The sequence below is a fragment of the Botryllus schlosseri genome, chromosome 14 (assembly GCF_051294905.1).
Source record: "Botryllus schlosseri isolate E-star chromosome 14, Bs_hap1, whole genome shotgun sequence".
NCBI lineage: Eukaryota > Metazoa > Chordata > Ascidiacea > Stolidobranchia > Styelidae > Botryllus > Botryllus schlosseri.
The window spans coordinates 11,363,507-11,388,731 of record NC_137249.1 but is presented as its reverse complement, the minus strand read 5'-3'; the positions used below and the strand labels follow the sequence as shown (position 1 = coordinate 11,388,731).

The 25,225-nt window shown below is 40.2% G+C and overlaps 2 protein-coding genes across 2 annotated transcripts in view; both read left to right on the top strand.

Annotated features, from left to right (window-relative positions):
* Positions 1-25,225, top strand: part of LOC145455490 (guanine nucleotide-binding protein subunit beta-1-like) — a 52,261-nt gene that overhangs the window by 11,956 nt on the left and 15,080 nt on the right. The window lies entirely within an intron of this gene.
* Positions 6,107-13,787, top strand: LOC145455232 (choline-phosphate cytidylyltransferase A-like). Its single transcript, XM_080333179.1, has 6 exons — positions 6,107-6,673; positions 8,027-8,193; positions 11,072-11,181; positions 11,702-11,818; positions 11,876-12,040; positions 12,626-13,787. The coding sequence occupies exons 1-6, from the start codon at positions 6,294-6,296 to the stop codon at positions 12,773-12,775; spliced, it is 1,089 nt and encodes a 362-aa protein (XP_080189305.1). The 5' UTR covers positions 6,107-6,293; the 3' UTR covers positions 12,776-13,787.

The following is a 25,225-nucleotide window of genomic DNA, read 5'->3' as shown; positions in this document are numbered from 1 at the left end:
GAGGCAAATTTCTTAATTTTCTGGTCCTCTTGAGATATATGCGTCGTTGTAGTTCACAGACGAGATGTAAACCCGCTGTTATGATGAGTAAGATAGCGATTATGAGTTTAAATAGCCTAAATGAAGTCTTATTCAGTAATTTATTCACTCGAAATTGAGGTCAGTTGGCTCAGTTCACTAAATTCTCAATTGCAATATACGTTTCTAACGTTTGGACTCCGACACTTTATCATGGTCTGCTGTGTCTGATCGAGGAAGACTACCACATATGATTTCGTTTCGACTCCTTCCTATCTTTTGATTGTATCGCAAATCTTCTGGTGTTTTTGAATTGATGAAAATCATAACAAACGAATAATAATATTAAAAACATAATATTCTGTGTTTGTTAAGGTTTTCATAGGCTGTCGCATCCTCTTCTCACTTTGCTTCTCTGTGTTGGTAGCAAATGTCACTAAGTAAGAATTGACTATCTTAGGTATTCGGTAATTCATGACTCTCTTACTGTACTCTTGAAGCTCGTAATAATTTGGAAGTAGCCTACATGCAGGCAAATAATTTAATAACTTGTGATGTAGGTCATGTTCTATCCTTTTCTATATGATGAGGATTTGGTGTTTATCCGTTCATGGCATTCTCATTCAAGATGAATCCCAAAGTTGTGATTCTCTTTAGTTATTATACTATTGGTTAACATGTTTATTACCCCTCAAAAACGCAATAATGAAAATAAATCTGCCGATAACTTCTTTGATTTGCTCAATACGGTTAAAGTCAATGTACTTCAAAAATAGAGTTACCCGTACTCAAGACTGATTGATTTTCCTTTTGTAGCGTTTTTAATCCTTGCTGTTGCTTGATTGATTCACCAATTTACTCCTTAACTGTACTGCATCTGGCTATCCAAAACATTCAGCTCAGAATATCGGGAATAAATACATATTAGTGCAGTTAATGTCCCTGAAATATGCACGATATGAATGGATAATTCATCATTAAAATATTCTTAATAGTTGATTGTAGTCCCTTGATCAAATCAGAATTTATAATTATATGTGAGAATGATTCATCAATTAATCGTTAATAATGTTGTCTCCAACTTTTACATTAGTGTGAGAAAATGTATAGACCTATAGCAGGGCTGGCCAACCTTTTCAGCCAAAGGGCCACATTCGACTGACGAAATATTGCGCGGGCCACTAGCCGCGCGAAGCGCGAAAATTTTTTGAAGTTCATAGGTCAATAATATTGTCACTTGGGTATATTGCGGGTATGTTGTATATCGCTGGGCTAAGTTTGCGAGGACTGGGTTATTCGGCGCATGGACATATCTATATCGAAAGCTGCGACCAACATGCGGCAATCATTTCGTGCCTAAGTTTCATAGTCGACGGTCTTACTGCGAGCGCAAACGCAATGTCGCATATATTGAACGACACTTTGTCTCGTAATCGCGAATATAGTTCGACTCAATCTGTTACATTAGGTGTTCTTCCATTTTCACAAAGGGACAACAATATTAAAAACAAGAAATCAAGTGACAACATGTTGCGACAAGCTTTGATGAATCTATCGCAAATTATTCTGCTTTATAGTAGTGTACGAAGATATACCAATATGTGAATGGCTGTTGGATCTGCCAATGCGTCGGAACTGATATTTTAGTCATCACATCTCAAGTGTTGCGGCCGGACTAATCAAATTTTTGGTTGGCCTTGCAAGTTCACAATCTGTGCAATCCATTTTTGATGAAATTAGAAATTTCGGAAATTACTCGCGGGCCACTCAAAACCTTCTCGCGGGCCACATGTGGCCCGCGGGCCACGGGTTGGCCGGCCCTGACCTATAGTGTCTAAATTGCCTGCGGAGTGAATATTGTTTGTATTTTATGAAGGTGTTGTTATTTATCAAACTCAAATTTTTCTGCATTAATGCGGCCGTTTATAGGAGATGCGTTGCAAATAATCGAACATTGTAAAATGTCTTGATATACCGCTAAAGTGCATGTGGCCGTGGCTGGAGGTTATTTTGTGCTAACTCATGTTGGCATGGTTTTGCAGATGCAGACTTATCCTTGCTAAACCAATCAAATCTTTTATGTAATTGCAAATACTCTTGTAGACCAAAGCAGGTGTTCGTTTTCCGCAGTCAAACATATTTCTGAATGCTTCGCTCCATGATTTACAGCTTGGTATTGCTGCACGGATATAATAGAGTAGGATATATCGCATAATATAGGCTAGCCCAGTGCTTTTCAACCTGTGTGACGGTTCGCACTTGTGCGAATGAAAAAAATTGCAGTGCGAATGACGAAGGTGGTGCGAATGGTGCGAATGAAAGTCCGGGTCAAGTGCGAATGAAAATCGTGATTAATTGATAACTTTTCTGACGTGGAATAATTCAAGTAAACCTAATAGGAAATTTAAGATCAGTGTAATTTTTGTAGTTGTGACGCAATTGTAAAACTTAATACGACGCACCACTCACCGTAGCTCTCACAAGCCGTAGTGAATTGATATTCCCGCACTCTAATTATTACGTAACGAAAAGCCTGGTTTGAAGCTGGTGTAGTGGCAGTATAAGATCTCTACAATCTCTATAGTGGCAGACATAGGCTACAATACATCAGCCCGTCTGAGCCTGCGACAGGCTGGAAAAATTATGCCAAATTGACTTTCTGCTTTCTTTCGCTAAGCAATCATCATATTTTCGAAATAACTGTTCGATTTGCGCGAGGCACGAGGATTGTAGGAAATACCATCATTACAGACTCACATTTGCAAGTTACTGTAACGCAAATTTTTACCCCTTCCCTTCAAGGGTTATTAAAGTATGGACCGCAAAGAGTATAATATTGGGTCCACACGGTGCCAGAGATATCTATGTTAATATGTATGTAATATTTATTGAATTTATTGCAAAAAATCCTGCGATCGTTTCTACATATCGTAACCAATAAGCGAGACACGCATTAAATGTGGCTTTATCATGAGAATTCATGATAAGATTTGTCCGACTGTTTTTTCTGGAAAACATGGTCGAAGACCGTTGGGATGAACTAGTGTAGGCTGTAGTGGTGTGCAACGAGCGAGTTCAGGCCTATGAGACTTATTCATTTCGAGGCCAACCCCTTTGCGTCGGGGCACATGAAGACGTAAAGTTTGGCGCTTCTTCGATATACGCCCGAGATCAAAACAGTGCTCCCCATGACACCCGTAAATGTATCCCCATGAACACGATATAAATTTATAAACGTCAAAATATTTTTTTCTTCATTTGAATAGACGGATATTAGGGTTGGTGGAATGGATATATTGGTGTTGGATGTGGGTTAGGGTCAAAGTCGGGGTTAGGGTATCCCAAGATTACGGTTGGGGGAGGGGGTATTAGGGAAGAGAAACGAGGGAGATTAGGGTTGGATGTGGGTTAGGGTCAAAGTCGGGGTTAGGGTATCCCAAGATTACGGTTGGGAGAGGGGGGTATTAGGGAAGAGAAACGAGGGAGATTAGGGTTGGATGTGGGTTAGGGTGAAAGTTGGGATTAGGGTATCCAAGAGTAGGGTTGGGGGAGAGGGGGAAATTAGGGTTGGGGAAACTTTAACCCTAACCCCAACCCACATCCAACTCTAAGACCCCCCTCCCCCAACTCTAATATTCCCCTTCCCAAACCCTAATTTTGGGATACCCAAACTCAACTTTGACCCTAACCCGCATCCAACTCTTATACCCCTCCCCCAACCTTAATATCCCCCTTCCCCAACCCTAATCTTGGGATACCCTAACCCCAACTTTGACCCTAACCCACATCCAACCGTAATATCACTCCTTCCTCTTCCCTAATACCCCGTCCCCAACCGTAATCTTGGGATACCCTAACCCCAACTTCGACCCTAATCCACCTCCAACTCTAATATCTGTCTCTCCAAAGGCAAAAAAAATATATTTTGACGGTTATAAAATTGTATCGTGGTCATGGGAAGCACTTGTTGGTGCTACGTGAAACACTGTTTCGATCTCGGGCGTATATCGAAGAAGTGCCTAAAGTTTTGGCGAACAAACCGCTGATAATATGCGGTTCCGAAGACATAAGCGGCGACAAAACCTTCGGTCTAAAAATTACCGATGTTGGATGGCCAAACCATTCCAGGTGAATTGAATATGTTCCGTTGTCTGCACGGAATAGTCCCGTTCTTGCAATCCGAGTAGACAGTAGCTGCGATACGCAGAGGCATTTAATTCGCCCTAATTTGAAATCGCCTGCGTCAGACATGTTTTGTAGAGCTGTGTTGGGTAGAATTGTGGTGTGCGCGTTCTGTATGTCATACATGCCATTAAAATCGTAGCATACAATTGTAATGTTAAAATAAATTCCTTTTCATGGGTAAGGCTCGGGTCGCGATATGTCACAAAAACTCAGATTTTGGTGGTAGTCTAAAAGCTGCTTTACCGTTATTAAACTGTCATGAATTCTAAAGTTAGATTGAGCTAAAGAGTAGAACGCACAGTATCGTGAGTTATTTGCTCTTCTCGTAAACTTGCGAGACAGAAGTTGGAGCAAAGTATCATCAGGTAGCGAGCTTTAATGTGCCTACTCTCCTCGATCGTTTTGCACCTTATGTTCCAAAGAAATAAAGCAAAAGCCTCAACAATCATGTGAGTTTTTTATCCTTTCAACAGACTGGAGCCTCGCGGGACCTTTGTGTCAGCTCTCAAATACGATTTCTGCCAGCAAGCATTTTTCACTCGCGAAAAAAACGCTGTATTTTGGATAGTAGTGCAGAACAGATTTTAAGACCTGGCCATCCAAGCACTAGTAGACGTTTTTGTACAAATTCCCAACAACATTGTTTGGCCGAGAAGGGTTTTAGTGAAATAATTGGAAGCAAAACGAGCAAAAAAAGTTGCCTTCTTATTGATACACTTGATAGCTTAGGCTACATAGTAGCCAATTTGTTGCGCATCTGAACAAAATGGTGTTAAGTAGGCCTATCTTCATCTACTTTTTGTATAACAATTTTCGATTAGTTTGTGCGAATGAAATTTATTTTACAAAAAAAAGTGCGAACGGAGCACAAAAAGGTTGAAAAGCACTGGGCTAGCCTATAGTAGCCTATTTTCATATAGCATGCTAAAGATTGATTAAAGTTAGTCTACTAATAAATCTCTTCTTACTTTGTGCATCATCTATATAGAATATCAATGGGGCTGTAGCCTACTAGATTCTAGTGCATCGAGAATGTACAAATTTCAGTATTTGTAAAATGCTGGTATCTTAACCACCAATGTGTGATCAATTGATCGTTGAGAAATCAATTCTAGCACTACGTGGATGAGAATCCTCATTGTGAAATTTCTCATGGATTGATAATGTAATATGGGTTTCTTTTGCCCCAGGCTATAAATAGCCTAAGCCAGTTGCCTTTTGTTGTTTTCAGATTGCCGCCTACTTGATAAAAAGCTTAATAACGATGGGTACTGAAATGTGATGCTTTGTAACAACTGTGATTCGCCTACTCTCAACTTGTGGTCCTGGTCTTCAATATTGCCAAACCTGCAGAATTTGTTTCAATTATTTGTGACTTGATAAATTCATTTAGATCCAGAATGCTCACGATTTGCAACAGTGCAATCTTTTCTTCTGATGAAGATGTCACCAGTCACCATGATCCATCAATTTACTGCCTAAAAGAGCCTAATACCCCACTTCACCCAAATCATCCCATGTTTCCACCTCTGTCAACATAAAGAAAGGTCAACACAATACTGATTCCACATTATGGCTTCTTTTCAGTTAGTTTGGATGTAGTTTGACTCTAATCTAGTTTTATTGATGTAGATATCGCCCATTATGATTGTATTGTAGCGTGGTCTGCCAAACGTTTGTCGCGATTTACCAAAAAAGGCCTCCCCGTCTATCAAGAATGATTCGTGATAGACTTTGACCCCCCCCTGTTTGTGTAGCAATGCCAGTAGGTCCTTCCGATGGTCCTCATCAGGGGAATTTGTGGTAGATGTGAACGGACTTTTGTTGGGTAGTTATTGCTGATTACTAATATAATTATAATGTATGGTTGGGGTTGTTTAGTTTCAGTTTTGCTGCCATATGTGGTCTGTTGTCATAAGGATTATAAATAATTTACTTAGTCAACTACTACTCCGAAGCTAACTAATTAGCTGTCCCTTGTGCATAGGGTAAACGTAAACACGCATTTTTGAGAACTTGTACATTCCTACTTGTTTATAACAATACTATTCATAGACTCTAGTCAATTAACAACTCACAATATCTTGATAATGACCCGAAAACGTTCCGGAGGCAGTTCCGTCAAGCCTGACGAGGAGGTTGTACCAAAGAAGGTGGTGAAACACAGTCCGGGTAAGGAGGCAACTGCAGCAGCAGATGAATGCAACAATACCTTGCCTCGAAAACTGGCACTGTCGGAACCGGCAATATTCGCCAATCCCGAAGGCAGCGCCCATCTCGGCGAATACAAGAGAGTTACTAAGGAGGAGGCGATGAAAATGCTGCCACCGGATCGCCCGGCAAGAGTTTATGCAGACGGGATTTATGACATGTTCCACTCCGGCCATGCGCGAGCGTTGATGCAAGCCAAAAAGCTATTTCCCAATACCTACCTAATTGTCGGAGTGTGCAGCGATGAGCTGACTCACAGGTAAATATGACTTTGATAATGGCAAGGCAATGGTAATAAACATCTCAGAAGTTACCATTAACAGGATTATTACATCAGTTCTTTTTTGTATCAATATTATGTCCTATATGAGTTGTTCACTGCATTTTCCGCTGTATTTTTACGGCATCGAGAAATGATTTTGGCCAAATACAGTATATCCCATGCTAGAAGACAGCAACTTTGGACCAGTGATTTTCAACTGTGGTAGCTTCGTTGCTCGTAACTAGGGCTGGGCAAAATCGAGTATCTGAGTGATTCGATTCTGAATCACGTAATATGCTTCGAGTCGAGTAATCGAGTATCACTAATCATGACGTCATAACAGAATGTAATACGTCAAAGTTCAAATATGTACCGTTCATGCTACCTCAAAGAATATAATGCCAGGTATCTCATAAAAATTACTTTGGTATTTTTTCGACCATACCGATTTCGTTCCACTTGGTGACAATGTTGTGGGATAATCATGACTTCGAGAATGTGCTGCGTCCAGTAACCTTCGTAGCTTTGTTACGATATTTCGTGTGCTACGATACCGCCATCAGTCAAGGTTTCAAGGCTTCAGCAATGAAAATTAGTATCGAACCTGTAACTCTCGTTGATAAATTAACTTTCAGTGGTGAGAAAGCGAATAATTTAAGTACTCGAAAAAATCGTCATTTACTACTCGACTCGAATCATTAAAATTATTACTCGATTCAGATTCGAGTACCCGAATCATTGTGCCCAGCCCTACAGTCGTAACCTTGTTTTTCTCATGAATTAGTCGAATAGAAATATTTCTCAGATTTTCAGCTTTATCAGAAAGAACTTCAGACTATCGTTTAATTTTGTTTCTCTCTAGGACCTTTTTTCAGAGGTGACGCATCGCAAGAGTATTGTGTGACACAATTTACTAATTTGTAAGTCTCGTAATCAGATCAATTCTACCCAGTGAAAGTATTTTTCATGTTAAGGAGCAGGGGGTGACTATTTTAGATGCTGTTCTAAATTTACCAAGTCAAATCTGCCTGTAATGTCTACTGGAAATATGCATAGCATACGTATATTGAGAATTCTATTGGCTACAATTTGTGACCTATATTCGAGACTAATTAACGGGATGGCAACTCGCATGCACTGAATTGAATCTCCAAGGAACACAGCAATCAATTTGATAACTTGATGTATTTTCTTAATTGCTCGGGCAACCTCGCTCGTTTTTATACCTACCATTGCTTTAGGTTTAGACAGTAGGCCTACTATATTGCTCTTCCACATTTTTATTATTGGTTAATAACAAATTATTAAGTCTGGGTAGTTGTTATATTAATTCCTCACGCTTATTAACAGTTTGAAAGGAAGGACTGTTATGACCGAATGGGAACGGTACGAAGCCATCCGTCACTGTAGATACGTTGATGAGGTTATCAAAGACGCCCCTTGGACTCTGGAGCCAGAATTTCTGGAGAAACACAGAATAGACTTTGTGGCGCACGATGATTTACCATATGGCACTGGTAAGTATATTTTAGATAGGCCTCATTCCGATATGAAGCCAAAGCATGCGCTGGTATCGTAATTGCATCGATTTCTTCTGCAAATTTCATCAAGAATGAAACATGATGATATTGTTATACACAATATGATCGATAATATCAAGAAGTAGAAAATTCAATTTTCATATCTGTCAGGCGAATGTCTTCCCGGGATATGAAGTAAAAAAAGTCTCTTATGTGGAATTTGTACCCAACTGGTCGGAAATTGACAGAACCATATTCATCAGGAACAGTCCATGTACACCGCAATATAAAACCTATGCTTCTTCTTATCCATCCTTTTTTCCGCTGTTGACTTCATGGCTTTTGCAGCAAAATTAGGCCATTCATTTTAAATATAAACAGGTGAAGATTGTGACATATGGGCAGGCCGTGTTATTTTTGGCATTTCAGGAGCCAGATGCCAAAACTGCCAAAAATAAAAATTTGAAAATGCCAAAAATAAGCAATTTTTGGCATATGCCAAAAATAACACGGCCTGCGAAATAGTCTATTTCGTTCATGGTGTTGTGTTAACAGGACCGCGTTATAAGCGAGAAGACCGTTTGTGAAAGGCAGGTTTCTTAATCTGGGTCCAGCCCACCCATTAGAGGTGAAAGCATGGTGTCCTAAATGGTGTGGGCACAGCGAGATTGAACGGCTGACTGCATTTGGTTTACGTCATACTTTCCATTTGTCCAAAGGCAATTTTACGACCATTTTTGACCGGCTTGTCGAGCGCTAAATTTGATAAAACGGGTATCAATGAGAAGCTGCCGCAGTACTGATTATTAAAGTATAAACTATATTCTGCTCATGGAACTGGAACACCAAAATCAACCACGATATTTGCATTGTGATCGAGTTGAACATTGTGACGCAACAAAGTGTCTGGCTATTTCTGAGCTGCATAGTCTCGTTTTGCCAGACAGTCTGGTTGCGTCAATGTTCTTAAACAAGCTAACCTTCCCAGGACTCTTCCATGTGAGTAGGTAATATTAAAGCCACCTGAAGTGACCAAAGTCCTCCGAAAATATATCGGTAGACTGAAGGAGAAATTATAGTCGGGCTACTAAATAGAATGTGTTGAGAGACAACACAGGGAACTCCTGGAAAGGATCGGGAGAAAATTCTTTCCGCGATGAGATCGATGGCACTGGCGAAGTGATCGCTTTTCATGATGCATGGATGCCGGTTCGGCCCTCCAAAGATTTTGAAGCTCTGAAAACCTTTTGTGGATGACTGGCAACATTCTTTCGCTCAACGGCTACTGTTGAAGCCGATATTTCCCAGATTCGCTGGGCGAGAAATGAATTTAGGAGAAACCTAGCTGACCTGAGTTTGGAAGCACTGTTACAGTGCAACTGATTTCAGTCTATTCAACAGCTGTGACATTCAGCTGTTGAGATTGTAAGCACCGATTCCGATGGATACTGCACATTTTGTAGTTTCGTTTGATATTATCAACCTATGAAATCGTTAGGTTTTTTCTTCTTCTTATTGTTTGTTGGCACTGATTATACGTGGATGCTGCACATTTTGTGGTGTCTTTTGACAAACTAGCCCAAATAAAGCGTTTTTGTGAGTAATTCGAGGCTGAAACTATCTATTTGGAGGACGATGCCAAAACTGCCAAAAATAAAAATCGAAAAATGCCAAAAATAAGTTATTTTTGGCAGTTTTGGCATATGCCAAAAATAACACGGCCTGCATATGGGGCATGGATTGTGTTAGAAATCAGGTGTGCCTTTTGATGAGTAAAATTTTACCACTGAAGTAGCAAAATGCTCGATATCAATTAAATAGCAATGGAAAACTGTGAAAACCGGGGTGGTGCAGTAACAAGTTTAGCATTGTCACGTAATTAGATGACACCACAAATAGCTTGTTATAAACTCACAAATAGGTGTTATGATCCCAGCAAGCTGGAATTGCGTACCTATCAATTAATCGATACGTAGAATTCTAGGATGTGGTCTCTCTCCATATCAAGTGTATTCACCAATACAAACATATCTCTTTGGACTTCGCATCTTTTCGAAGTAGGGAACAAAGTCTGTGATTAGTTTAAATTAATCATTAGCTGACAAGCCGAGGTTAGGTGTTCTGGTTGTGACCTGACTGGGTTTGGGTGATTAAGTAATAAAACTTGTATTGATTCATACATTTAAGTACCTCTTAACTTTGCTCTATAAATATGCCGATGTGAAGTACGCATTGACAAGCATTTCTGTATTGTTAAAGGGCTTTGTCATTGAAATTTGCTGTGCACAATCAAATTACTCTGTGTTGTTTTGTACTTTGCACTTTGAGATGACCTCTTTGTACACTGAAGTTGTGGATGGTTCTGTAACTGATCAGGTGGATATGCAGTGTTGATTTCCTTGCCATTTATTTGAAAAGGGTTTCGTATAACTAGGACTAGGAATATTCCCAGCATGTGAATCTCAATCTATAGAAATTAAATGTGAATCAGGCAGTGTTTCTATCCCAGTATGTATATTGCTATGTTGTGTTGATGCTGTGTCGTATGTGATGCTCCTATTCAATGATAAAAGCACACTCATGTTCTCATTTTCGTCATTTTCGTCATTTCAGGACAATCGAAAAAGATATTGTCACTCTTGATAACATTTGAAAGCAATGTCTAGCCATGCATTTTGTGAAATGTTGCAATAGCTCGTATTTGATACTCGTGGATTTACAATCGATAAAGTTCACTGGACTGTGTTAAACTAATTCACAAGGTATATACTTAATAAGGATCATGCTTTTACAAAAGACATACCGGTACCGTGGTTTGTGGAGTTTAAATTTGTGATCAGATATGCAACTTAAATCCTCTTTGTTTTTTTCCAAGGTTCTTCCAGTGCTGATGTTTATCAACATATCAAAGAAGCTGGCATGTTTTGTGCCACTCAGAGAACAGAAGGCATCTCAACATCTGATGTCATCGCAAGAATAGTGAAGGTGATTGTCGTGTCAAATTTCCTATATTATATCACACCAGTGCTAAGTGTGCGCTTTTATTTACACTTTGATGTCATTTTTCTTCTAATTATACTATCTGCTGATAGGGTATTCTGACTTCGTTGATCAATGCGACAAACAGCAACTTGATATTGCATAGTGCTAAGGACAACTGTTCTACTTATATGACACTTACGTTATACTTTTTGTAACCCTTTAACACTTGAATGACATGGAGCAGTGTTCTGGTTGATATGCTCCTGAAAAATGCTCATCATTGCACATTACTTGCTTTTGTCGCGAGCTACAGTAAAGATTAAATGTTGAAGCTTATTGATCCTGCTTTTTTGGGTTAGATAGAACTTCGTTCATTCATTTTTACGATATCATTCTTGCTGCACGGAGCACGATTTTCAATTATTAAATGATCGATACACAACACTAGCCATATCAACTGGCCCGGCTTAGTACGGAAGCAATGCAAGTCTCAACGTAACGCGAACAAATTTTTCGTTATCAGGATTACGACATGTACATCCGCAGAAATCTAGCTCGAGGATACACTGCAAAGGAGCTGAACGTCAGTTACATGCGAGAGAAAAAGATTGCTGTTCAAAACACCGTGGATACGGTGAAGGTTGTTAGATCAAATGGTACTGTTATTGAAATCTTGTCTTAACGAGGACTTGCGCAGGCCAAGGTCAAAGATATGGGAGAGAAATACAAGTCGTTTGTCAACAATCTGGATGACAAGAGGCAAGAGGTGTTGGACAAGTGGCGAGAGAAATCTACCGATTTCGTTCAGAATTTTATTCAAATGTACGGCGCCATGAACCAAGTGAAGGAGCAACTCATGGAGGTGAGGGACGGGTCGGGTTTTCGGGTTCCGCGTTTTTCTTGAGCCACTCCATGTTCGATGAAGGGTGTAAATAGTAGATGCTCGCATGGGTGTAGTTCCAGAAGTATTTGCCGCCATAATCCTAATGGTTTTGGACCTACCCTGTCTACCTTCTCGAGCAGGTCCTGCAGTGATTGTGTGTGACTGACTGAAGTTGAACTAGTTCTTATTAAATCATGCGCCAGTTGTATGGCGCGGTTGGAATCGAATTACCGTTATACTTACCAGATACGCTTGTATCATGTTACCAGTTCATACTATCTGCTCAATTTCTAAATGACTCAAGTCACGTCATTTGACTGTGGCTACTTGGAAGTATGAGGCGGGATGTGTAATATCAAACTCTTGGCTCCAGACTTGGTCTTTATGGCCACTTAACACCTTTGCTTTTCGCGTTCACAAAATAATTCAGTGAAGAACGTAGTGGCCGCTTCTATCCATAAAAGAGGTGAAATATGGCTCCATTGAAAATGATAAACTCAAATTTTATGACTACAAAGTATGCAAAACTGCCATGGCCCGTGTCTTGAATGGTTCTACTCCTAGGCCATGTCTCCCGGGAGGACAAGCCCTAATGCAGAATCGCCGAGATCAAGGTCACCGACACTCTGGTCACCCACAAGGTTTGGCATGCCTTCGCCTACTACAACCTCACAGGGTACCTCGACTTCCGAAGATCTGTCGGAAGAGGAATAAGCGCTACACCATTTGCATGAATATGACTGTGCAATATATACATTCTATAATGAAAATGCCCATATTGTAGTAGTATAATCGCTTGCATTTGGGGTACCTGAGTATCTTCTTCATTTCACAACGGTTGTCGATGTTGGTGCAATGTACTTCGCCCTGATTTTTCTGTAGAAGTAGCACTCTATTTGTTCAATGTGTTTCAATTCCAGCGAGTATACTGCGCTATAGCCAATTTATAGTAGTTGAAATCCATGACATGATGCAGGCTAAGTATTTTACGTTACAAATTTCAAGGCGCATTTCTAACTAACGTTTATATTCATATGCCACAAGTGACTCAAATGTTAACATTGTCCTATCGATTTTACTATGTTTGCTGGAAAATCCATTTGCTCCAGATCAATTCTGGGTCACTTGTATTCTTATTCTTGAGACGTGTCAAATGAGTAACCAAGTATTGAACATGGACTCTCTTGAGATAATTTTTTTCAAACTATGCTGCCTTACTGGTATATAACCCAAAATTTGGAAGTAAAAATATCGCTAGATCGTCAGTTGATGGGATTTCGCTACATGTGTGTTAAGGTGGACTGGTGCAGCTAGTATCTCGCTTTGAAATTACATATCACTAACAATTCAATTGCCTCGTATGGTCTAGCTTACACTTCTTGACACTACTATAAGTGAAGAATCAAGCTCGACCATATTCTACTACCTTTCCATGTGATAGCCATTGAAAATTTATCTCCATTCTGGTTCAATATCAACGAACCGACTTTGCAGGCTCCGTGTTATAGGCTTGTGCTAAAGTTTCAGTTGTAAGAAATTGTATTTTACTGAGTGCAGTATTATGACTTGACTGCCTTCACTAAACCTAACTATTTTCTTATTGAATAGTGTGTGATCTGATGCAAAAATTTGACAAAAATGTTAACCGTTTCACTTTTCCAAACTACCAATCCCTGCTACGGGGTTCCTGTGATTTATGCATATAATAGATTCAAGTGTTAACAAATGGAAGACTAGCGAACAAACAAGTCGTACATCCGGTGTCGCAGCAGAACGTCAACAACCAGTTGGTTGTTGTTTGAGAACACGAGCTATGATTTGTTGCAGTGCTTTCCAACCGACTGTGTCTAACACGGAAACATCCCATGGTGTATCAGATATCGCATTACAATTGATCGATAACTAGGACTCGTTGGTATCACATTAAATAGGCAAGTTTGGGCTTAAGAAAACATCAGGCTGATTGGTGAACGCACCTTGTAAGTTATTTTTATCGTATATGTGATGCCATAACCGAGCATACGTGATCATTTCGATGTTCTGCGCTGCAGCAAAATTTTGGAGCCTGGTTTCCATGAGACAATTATTTGGATTCGGGTCTATATAGAACTCTATACAGCTCTGTACTAGAGGTCGACCGATTATCGGCGCCGATATTTGGAACTTTCTCGAATATCGGTATCGGCCAATCTAGGCCGATATCGCCCCCGATATTTTATATCTAACTACAATCTACCTTTTCTGAACTGATCTGCAATTCTGTATCATGTTTTCATTTTCGGGTTATCCCAAATTTCAACGAATGTTCACAATTAAGCAATAAGTCTTTTCGATTTCAGTTTTCTCGTTTGTTGTTCACCTTTCTGTGGCATGAACAAGTGCCACCTTGCCTAATATATAATATTTTTGGCGAAATAGTCAAATATCGGCCTATAATATCGGTTATCGGCCTTGTGAGCGTCGAAATATCGGTATCGGTATCGGCCTGTAAAAATCAATATCGGTCGACCTCTACTCTGTACATCCCTATTTGGATCTTAATTGTGGATCGTACAGCCGTTTACAACTGAAGTTTCTAACGTGGGCTACAATAAGCTCTGGTTCAAAAGGCAGCATATAAAACAGTGTTTCCATACTTACCAATCCGCGCAGGCCTTCGTGGGACCCCAAATACACAATACACATCTAATACATTACTATCGATTACATGTGCACAAAATGACCTGCGCAACAGAGTGTTAAAAGAACGAAACTATTAAAATGTAATTTCCACACAAAACGAAAACCTTATAATGAATATATATATTGGTGGAGTGAAAATAACTTTTTTTTACATCGAAAAAAGGGTTTCTTAAATCCCGACAAATGACTTGAAACTTCAAGAAAAATTGATTTTAGGGGATTGCCCTAATTTCCAGCCGGCAACCCCCCCCCCCAATTTCTGCGTGCGAGGGGGTAAAATTGCCCATCTCGACAATCACTGGTCAGAGAGTGATGATATATAGCTCAAAAGCTGATAAAACATCATGTTTCTATCTGTCTTAAGAAGAACGTTTTCTCTATTGTGACCACAAAACGAGTTACAGCCGAAAACACAAACATTTTGAAGCGGGTAATGGCGGGAGTAACTAATTAAGTTACATGTTAGTGTGATTTACACAAGAACAGCAAAATAAATCAATAACATTATGTAAAAGCTCACTGGTAAGGGATGTTACTCCATCTATTTTTATAACAGGCGCGCTGGCGATTCATCTGGTCCTTGCGGGCTACCTGGGGCCCGTGGGCACCGCATGGCGGTGACCCCTGATCTAGAATATGGCCGTGGATTGTGGAAGGAGACCATGAGTGGTCGTCGGACCCCTTGAGTGGGGTGGAAGGACACAGTCATGCTTCAACTGCTGCCTTAGTAGCAAATATATGAGAGGCTGTGGCATCCTAGCCCCTAGGGCTTGATTATTCCTTGAAATAAGAGACGTACAAGTGTCCGTACAGGATATGCTTGGCGTGAGACGTAACGATCAGGTCTGTGGGCGGCGCCGTGCACAAAATCGGTAAAATGGCAAAAGAACATCCATGCTCTTCCTAAATGCATGGCGGGTAGACGTCAGTGTGCCGGGGAGTGCCGCTGACGACGTCCGATCGGTTGATTATTAATACTGTCTAGGAATACCCAAGCAGGCGGCGTCTCCATGAGAAAGGAGAAGAGGCAAGTCATGCTTAGACTGTGGCCTCAGTAGCAAATATACCATGTCAGCAATGGTCTACCAGCCTGGTCTGATAATGGGTTGGTCTCTGTTGGCAACAGAATGAGGTCTACAGGAAAGTCCGAGAGGAGAAACAAGCGGGTCCCAGCCAGGAAGATGCATTAAGGCGTCATTTCGTCGGCTCGGCAGACAATACAGGGTATTGGAGTTTGCGCGCGGGTGGATGCCTATTGGGCCACCTACGATCTTTGTCAAGCCCTGGGTGGAAACCAGTATGGCATACAGGGATATGGACTTGCGTTACGACTGGGTCCAGCCACCCTACTCAAGGGGATCAGACGACCACCTTCCACAGCCATATTCTAGATAAGGGGTCACCAATGCGGTGCTCACGGGCCCAGGTAGCCCGCAAGGACAAAATGAATCACCCGCGGGCCTGTTCTAAAAATAGATTGAGTAACAGCCCTTACCATTGAGCTTGTACATAATGGGATTTATTTATTTAGTTGTTCGTATGTAAATCACAATAACATGTAACATGGTTACTCCCGCCATTTACCCGCTTCAAAATTGTAGTGTTTTTTGGCTGTAACTCGTTTTGTGTTCACAACAGAGAAAACTTTCTTCTTAAGCAGTGGTTCTCAACCTGGGGGGGCGTGAAAGCATGGGGGCGCGAAGAAGCGGTCAATTGAAATTTTTTTTCCCGCTCTGCGCGATGCCGCGATTTACCTCCAATTCACGCGTGTTTCTCTATATATAGACCTAATTTCGTATTTTTGAATTCTCTCATCAACAGTCATAATCTTCCATACCATCAAACAATCTGTTGGGGTTGCTAGCATCCCAGTTTGATTTTTTGATATGACGATAAGGAGGGCGCGAAATTTTTCACCATCATCAAGGGGGGCGTGTCTAAAAAAAGGTTGAGAACCACTGTTCTTAAGACAGATATAGACATCATGTTTTGGCAGCTTTTGAGCTAATCATGATTCTACGACCAGTGGTTGTCGAGATGGGCAATTTTACCCCCTCCCGCGCAGAAATTGGGGGTTGCCGGCTAGAAAATTGGGACAATCCCCTAAAACCAATTTTTATTGATGTTTAGGTCATTTGTCGGGATTCAAGAACCCCCTTTTTCGATTTGAAAAAAAAAGTCATTTTCACTCCCCCCTAATATAATTATATTCCAGTTACCAGATACCAGCTCAGAAATGCGAAGCTTCGCCTTTTGGAAAGCGTCATCGTATTTTCGGTCAAAGCTCAACAGCGTGATACCACCACTCAATCGCAAATGAGCTTATAAAAATTGGAGATAGAATTGTCATTGAGGAGGGCGTGGTTTCAAATTCGAACCCCAACCTTTGATGCGTACGTCACAGAACCCACGTCAAAACAATAACAACCCAATAAACACTTTACAGACCAAAGATGTAGTAAAGCCGAGCTTGATTTAGTAGATATTACAGATCGCGCATATAATTACCTGAAATCCGTGATGGCCAAGACCAGGGTATCATCACAAATCATATATATGACTTCAGTGTGTCTCTTGAACTCCGCGGAACCCCTAGTGTTCCGTAATCCGTGGAACACCCGGGAACACTGGTTAAGACTCACTGGTTTAAACAGTTTCAAAACTATGATGAAGTTTGGGCATCGCTTCTAAACCTTTTTAAATTTCGAAATCTCAGTTACAAAGCAATTTCCATTGGTGCCTCGTGCCCAGTGCCCACGATCAAACGTGATGAAAATAGTCAAGAAAGCTACTCAAGTAGAAGTACCGGTGCAAAAATCTACTCAAGTACGAGTAGAAATAGTACTTTTGAGAGCAACCTAAACTACTTGAAGTAGAATTGGCTGATTTTAAATCTACTCAAGTAAGGAAGTAGTTGTTCAAAGCAGTCATAAATATGCTCTCATGAACTTTCAACAGCTGGAAACCAGTGTTGGGATGACTCGAGACACCTTTTCCTATGACTTGACTTGACTCGAGTCACTTTGCTAAAATCAATCAATCAATCAGGTTTATTAATATTTTCATCGTTTCAAAACGTACCAGAAATATGGATTGACTCGTGACTAAGAGCAAAATTCACGAGTCAATTTCAAGTCATCAAGTAATCGGTGTCGATAAAAATCACTGTATCTTGCATATCTTCGGATTGTTCGCGAAACGCTGGTGTAACCCGCGAGAGCGACCAATCATTCAATGATGGTGCGTTTTACTGAGCCTATATTGTTCTCTCACAAATAAATTGACCACAAACGAAGTGATCGAAACTTACAGCTTAGGTTGTCGTAAACTAGTAGTAAAGTCATTTAATAAAAAATATCTATTCTGTTCTCTGTTCTTACCTTAACCAAGCCTCTTGTTTTATTGAATTTGAATTCGAATATAGTTTACATACTCCTCAACCATTGGCACAGGCTCGAATTGTATCATATCAATATGTAAATGGGGAATGTATTGCATCTTATCAATTCGTTTTTCTATTCTCTATTTTCTATTTTGGCTGGTAACTATAAACTGAGGCTATACGTATATGTGAGCGATACAGCGCCTTCTTGGGTGCTGTATTTTCAACTTTATATTCGTTCATCGGTTCAGAATCAATGATCACTCAATCTGTATTTCAGACAGCTTCGCAAAAGCAACTTGACTTGACTTGACTTGACTTGACTTGACTTGACTTGACTTGACTTGACTTGACTTGACTTGACTTGACTTGACTTGACTTGACTTGACTTGACTTGACTTGACTTGACTTGACTTGACTTGACTTGACTTGACTTGACTTGACTTGACTTGACTTGACTTGACTTGACTTGACTTGACTTGACTTGACTTGACTTGACTTGACTTGACTTGACTTGACTTGACTTGACTTGACTTGACTTGACTTGACTTGACTTGACTTGACTTGACTTGACTTGACTTGACTTGACTTGACTTGACTTGACTTGACTTGACTTGACTCGACTCGACTCGACTTAACTCGAGTCACCTCCAAAAATCGAGTGACTTGACTTGACTCGGGTCACATTCGATAATCTGGTGACTTGACTTGACTTGACTTGACTTGACTCGACTCGACTTAACTCGAGTCACCTCCAAAAATCGAGTGACTTGACTTGACTCGGGTCACATTCGATAATCTGGTGACTTGACTTGACTCGGGTCACATTCGATAATTTGGTGACTTGACTTGACTCGAGTCAAAATGTGCAATGACTCGAAATGACTCGTGGCTCGAAGGTAGTGACTTGATCCCAACACTGCTGGAAACTGAGTTATGCGGAAGGTGCAGTGCAGGGAGCGCGGTTCGTGCTGCTACATGCATTTAATTATAGCTTTTCCAAAGAAGTAGATAGCCTCATGGGATGCAAAAGATAGTTTGCTATGGAACAGCGGTTCTATACTTTTGTTTACCCCAGCGCCCCGTTTCATACTATGTCCTGGAATGGCACTTTACTCCTTATTATAAGGCCCGTAGTTAAGACGAAGGGCGAAACGGAAAAATTAATGTTGGATACTGCATTAACATTTTGCGAGATTAGTACATTAACTATATAAGAATATGGTAAACCGAATAAATGCCATTTACATAGCGTTACCATACGTCCTCCGTTCAGTAAGATTTTTCCTCCTATTTCAAGAAATCGAAAATGTCCTCCAGGACGCCCAAATGTCCTCCTTTTTGGCAATCCGTCCTCCTTTATAGCTTGGACAGGCATACGATTGCACAATGCACAGTGACAACTACAAAACGCCATAAATGGTTCGAAAACTGGATTGCAATGGCAAAAAACAAAAAATGACTTTAGAGCGGATCTTCCGGGAGTCGAGTTGGAAAAATGAAGTTTTTGGGTCAACACAACAGTATTTCTAGTAAAATTTATCGTCGATTTTAGAAATTTTGCGATTTATACAAAGTGTCCTCTTTTGCAGATCCCATAATATGGTAACCCTCATTTACATTCAATTTTAATTCCGTAAAGTAGAGGAAATAACATACTTTTAAACTTCAAGATCTATTTACTCCATGGACAAAATAACTCAAATTAATTAGAATTCAATTCAATTCAATTTATTGCTAATTATTTCATCATTTCAATACACAGCAAGATGAAGAATAGGAAGTTGTCGAAATGACTAAGACGAAGCAAAATTTATGATACAGGGACACAATGAAATACATCCGCGCAAGCGGTGTCTTACAAAAAGCCTAAAAGTGAGCTGTGCTAATAAGTCGGCAATTACGGAATAAAAATGAACAATATCGGCCTGGTGTAAATGACCATAGTAGTCGACGAACACTACCACACAAAAAATGAAATACTTATACAATTTTTGAAAAGCTAGAAATACATTTCAGGTCTTTTGTCTGCAAAGCTTCACAACTGTGGTGTGCTAAAACATAGGTGAACCACTTTTTCCAGGTAGGACACGCCATGTGCTGCTAGTTACGATATGATAGTTCCAATCTGAGCCATATTTACTGTGATGAAACATCATATCATATCAATGACAATGTGGTGTGAAAGAAACCACGCAACCCGCTACGTAAATTATATTTACCGACACCTCCGTTACTTACAACATACTTTTCACTCTCCATGTCTGTCTCGCGCGAAGCATGGCGAGAATTCTGGATTTTCCTTGAATTTTGTGAAAGGTAAATTATTCTCTTTCTCATTGGTTCTCACAGTTCTATTCACAATCTATAAATAGCGAAAAGTGCGTATATAGGCTAAAGACCGAGCGAGATAGTGTAATGGTTATGCGTCCGGCTTCTTGAGCGGTAGGTCGTGGGTTCGATCCCCGGCCGGGTCATACCAAAGACTCGAAAAATGGTATCCGCAGCTATCCTGCTAGGCGCTCAGCAATCACGGATAGCATGGAGGAGGAGAAAAAAAACGGGGGCGCAGACTAGATGACCTCATGGGGCCGTATCGCAACTCCGTCGCCAAAGCATCTCGATGGTGCAGGCGAGAAAGAATATCATATCTCTCTCTCTCACACAAATATTGCGAATTTGAAGTAGTGAAAGATTAGAATTACTTTAGTAAGCACTAGAAGAAGAGGAAAACTACTTGGTCACTTCGAAAAAGTAGAAGTACTTCGCTATACTGACGATCTCTGCCGCCGATATACCTTTCCGAACAATTATTTTCTGCTCTTGTTGAAATCAACTTATGGGTCCAGAGGTGGTCAGTAACCAATTACTTCTACTTTTTCGACGTACTCAAGTAATTTTCCTCTACTTCTGGTACTTACTCAAGTAGATCTATTTTTCTCTACTTTTACTTCTACTTCTTAATATTTTGTGATCTACTTACTTACTTTTCGCTATTTTCAGTTTGTCAAGTAGAAGTAGTTTATTCCCCCAATACGAAAGACAGCCCGAGGAATTTCGGGGCTGTTTTAACGGAGTACACACATTTAATAATATTCATAAAAGTCAAGTTAAGCCCAGAAATTTTGTTTCGCTTCGGGCACAGTAGTTATGGAGTGACAAATATGTTTTCACGAAAGTATCAGTAAATATAATTTAAGTACCAGATTGCTTGGTTCCGCTCACACCGCATTGTCGCCCATATCAAATATTTCATCACAGTAAATATGACCCCCCATAACGTTTGAAATTACCTTTTCGCAATCTAGCAATTACCCATCATATCGTAATCTAGCAGCCCATGACGTGTCCTGCTAATCTGGAAAATTCGACTTTTTGTAACGTTACGCCTGTTTTGACCGATCCCCTTTGACGCTTCATGGACAAAAGACATCAAATATATTTTCCGATTTTTGGAAGTGGTATTTGTATTTCACTTTCAATTCCGAGTATCATACTTTGAGTTGTAATCTTTTGTCTGCAGAACGTACATGTTGAAGCATAAAAGCCAGTGTAGTAATGCCTCTATTTTCCGAAAATAGAGCTACACTAAATATAAATTTTCCGATCCACAATATTTGTTATTAACGTATACCAATCAAGCAAAGTGTTGAAATCGTATCCGATACAACTTTTCCGTATTGCTTTTCGTCTAAACTTGGGACCTTATAACATGTGGTAGGGTGCCATGCCATGATGTTCTCTAAAACGGGGTTTTCTAGTAAACAAAGGATTAGTATCGCATTTTCATATCAATACTATAATTTGCAGCCCATGATGCGAAAGAATGCTTATTCTGTCGAAAATATATACCTCCTGGGATGCATCAATACGAATCAAGCTCTCTGGACCTTCCGCATAGGTCAATTTGCAGCTTTTGACAGTCCATGCAAACGAATTAAGACTGTTTTCAAAACTACTTACTTACTTGAGTAGATTTAAAGTCAGTCAGTTCTACTTCTACTTCAAGTAGTTTTAGGTGGCTTATGGAAGAAGTACTTCTACTCGTACTTGAGTGGATTTTTTCGTCGCTACTTCTACTTCTACTTTTGAGTAGCTTTCTTGACTACTTTGACCACCTCTGCTTATGACGTAAGAGCACTTGAGACAAGACCACTGGCTAATTAGCAGAAGAAGTCGACCCATCAACACATCTACTTCTATATTTCGAAATTTGGGCCCCCTTCGAGCTTGGGTAATAATCGTCAGATTGTATGTCAACTTCATCAGCTCAAGACACACACAATGCACAATACGATGTAATGAACAGATAGGAGGATGCCGAAACGACCAGTTACGGTCTCTACTCTCTTGATCTGGCATCTATCGTCATATTGTACCCACTGTCCGATGGTGCGTCACCGTTATTCCAGATGGCATTATTGCATCACAATGTCAAACCCCGTCACGATGCACAATTCGAGGCTGATGTTATGGGGTTCCAGGGCTATGAGTAGAATAAAATTATTATTTTCGTAATCGTGGAAATTGATTAAGGAGAGTCATATTTGATAGTAGCGGAGCAGGAGACATTTCTTCATGTTTGCGACTATCTAGCACAGAGGTGGGCAAACTACGGCCCGCCGACCGCATGATGCGGCTCGCAACATCGTTTTGTGCGGCCCGCGAAAGCCTCAAGAAACGTTGTAAAATATTGATAAAATACGTACTTAAAGTCAAATCAATAATCGTCAGATTTATTTTCATCTGTCCAAGACACACACGCAATGTACAATGTGATATACAAGACATACAATGCAATGTAATGAACAGATAGGGGGGCGCAGAACGACCAACCAGTTGGGGTCTCTTGAACTGGCATTCACCTCGACCTAGCGCCCAACGTCACAGTCTTCTTCGATGTTATTCTTTCTTCGTCGGTCCTTTTTAGAAGCTATTTCTTTCTTTTTCATGATGGGTCTGTTTTTCTGTTTTTGTTTTCGGTCGCCGTAAGAACATCGATACTGGGGACAAGGAGCCCATAATAACCTCCGACGGCGGACCGCCTGGGTAGATGGCGTCGGCGCTCACCACTACGCTATATTTAATTAAACTTTTTCTTATTAATTTTCAACACGGTAATGATATTTTATATTCTTACCATAATATTTTTTTATTTTATTGATGGTGCGATAGCCCGACACAGCGGCCCATGTATTTTGAAAGGTTGCAGTTGCTAAACATCACAGAAAATGAAACCGATTCGCGAGTGTGTTAGATAGATTCGTTCCTTGTATCTGTAATAGTATTTATATAAATAATATTTATATATTGTAGAAGCGTATTTAAAGGTAACGTGGTTATGATGCTGTCAGCATTGCTGTCCTGGAGTTAAAAACCAAAAGTACAATCCACAAATCTATGAACAGATCGCTGCTTACAGACTCAAATTTACATCCAGTTCTAAGAATCGGAAAAAGCGACTTTCATCCCTAATTTTGACAATGAGGACGACCAGCTTATAAATTTTCGGAATGTTTCTGACGCGTGTACGTTATCATCAAATCAATGTTTCGTTTGTTTTAAATATCCAAATACATAGGCCTATATATGATTATATTATATTATGTTGCCGGTCACTATATAATCGAATAATACCATTGAATTTTTTCTTAGTATCCCATTTTTAAAAAGTGCGGCCCGCGAGCTAAAAAGTTTGCCCACCCATGATCTAGCAGCATACCGTAGCAAGACAGTTCGAACATACCACAGCAGACGTTATGTTAGGGTTACCATATTTTGGAAATCGGAAAAGAGGACACTTTTTCAAAATTTTCAGACTTGCAATACCGCGGAGGCAAATCCTGAAACAATGGTATACTTTACGGCTCAACTCCCGAAATAGCCGCCGGAGCGTTACTTCAGTTATGATTTACTGTATCTCAGACGAATTTTGCCCTACATTTAACCAAAATTCGCAAAAAATAGGACAAAATCTCAAAAAAAAGAGGACATTTGGGCGTCCACCGAGGACACTTTCAAAAAAGTAAAAAATGAGGACAAATCCTCTTAAAAGAGGACGTATGGTAACCCTACGTTATGTCCTAGTTCAGTGGTTCCCACCCGGAGAGGAATTCCCCCCTTGGGGGAATTTCGCAAATTTTAAGGAGGAATTCCACTTTAGAATTGTAACGGATTTCCCAAATTGTTCATGCTCGAACTGTCATGTAGTCTACCAGTTATATCCAAACGTATGCTCCTTATTGCTGTTTTTTTGCTGAAAGTATCTTCAAATGCTATTTGAAATCTCTTTTTCAGATACAAATCGCCCTTGTTTTTCAAAAAAACTAGTTCAGATGTGCTGCAGTTCGCAAGACAACTTTGTAGGCCAGCGACGGCCTCTCAATCAAATATATCCTAAGCGAGCAAGTCCCGTGCCGAATCTATCACAACAAGGCCTCCAGTGAAGTATTTATCTTATATTTTCAGACAGTGACAAAATATTCCAACGTTATCGATTCAAGTCAAAAAGATCGCTAGTTTATTTTTTAGTGAACAGCTACCCGATCGAAAAAAGACATGTTAAACTTGGTGCAATGTTGCCGAAACATAATGGGTGTCCTAAATTTCAAGGAGCTCTAGCAGGAAATCTCATCACGTATATGTTATATATCAGAGCTGTAACCAAGTCGTGAGGCTCCGAGTCACAAGTCAATCTCACTTTCATAGTTTTGACTCGAGTCAACTCGAGTCATTTTCAATTCACTATTGAGTCAAGTCCGAGCCTAAGTCATCGAGCAGAGGGTCGATTCCGAGTCATGGTCATGGTATTATGACTCGAGTCCGAGTCCAAGTCATTGTGTTGACTGCTCAGTTTCCAGTTGAAGTCTTGTCAAACCCCCTTTTTATAACTCTGTTTGGTGATATTGAATGATTTGGATTGATAATATACTAATTTTCCTCACTTTGAGCAGTTTCTTATCGCATTTTCAAGTACCAGGACCAATAGACGAAATTCCAATAGGGTGGTCACTTTACTGTTCTTCGAAATTATAATGAAATGTCGGTATTGGCCGTCTTATAGTCTCGAGTCATATGGCTTGGTTCGAGTCATGCACAAT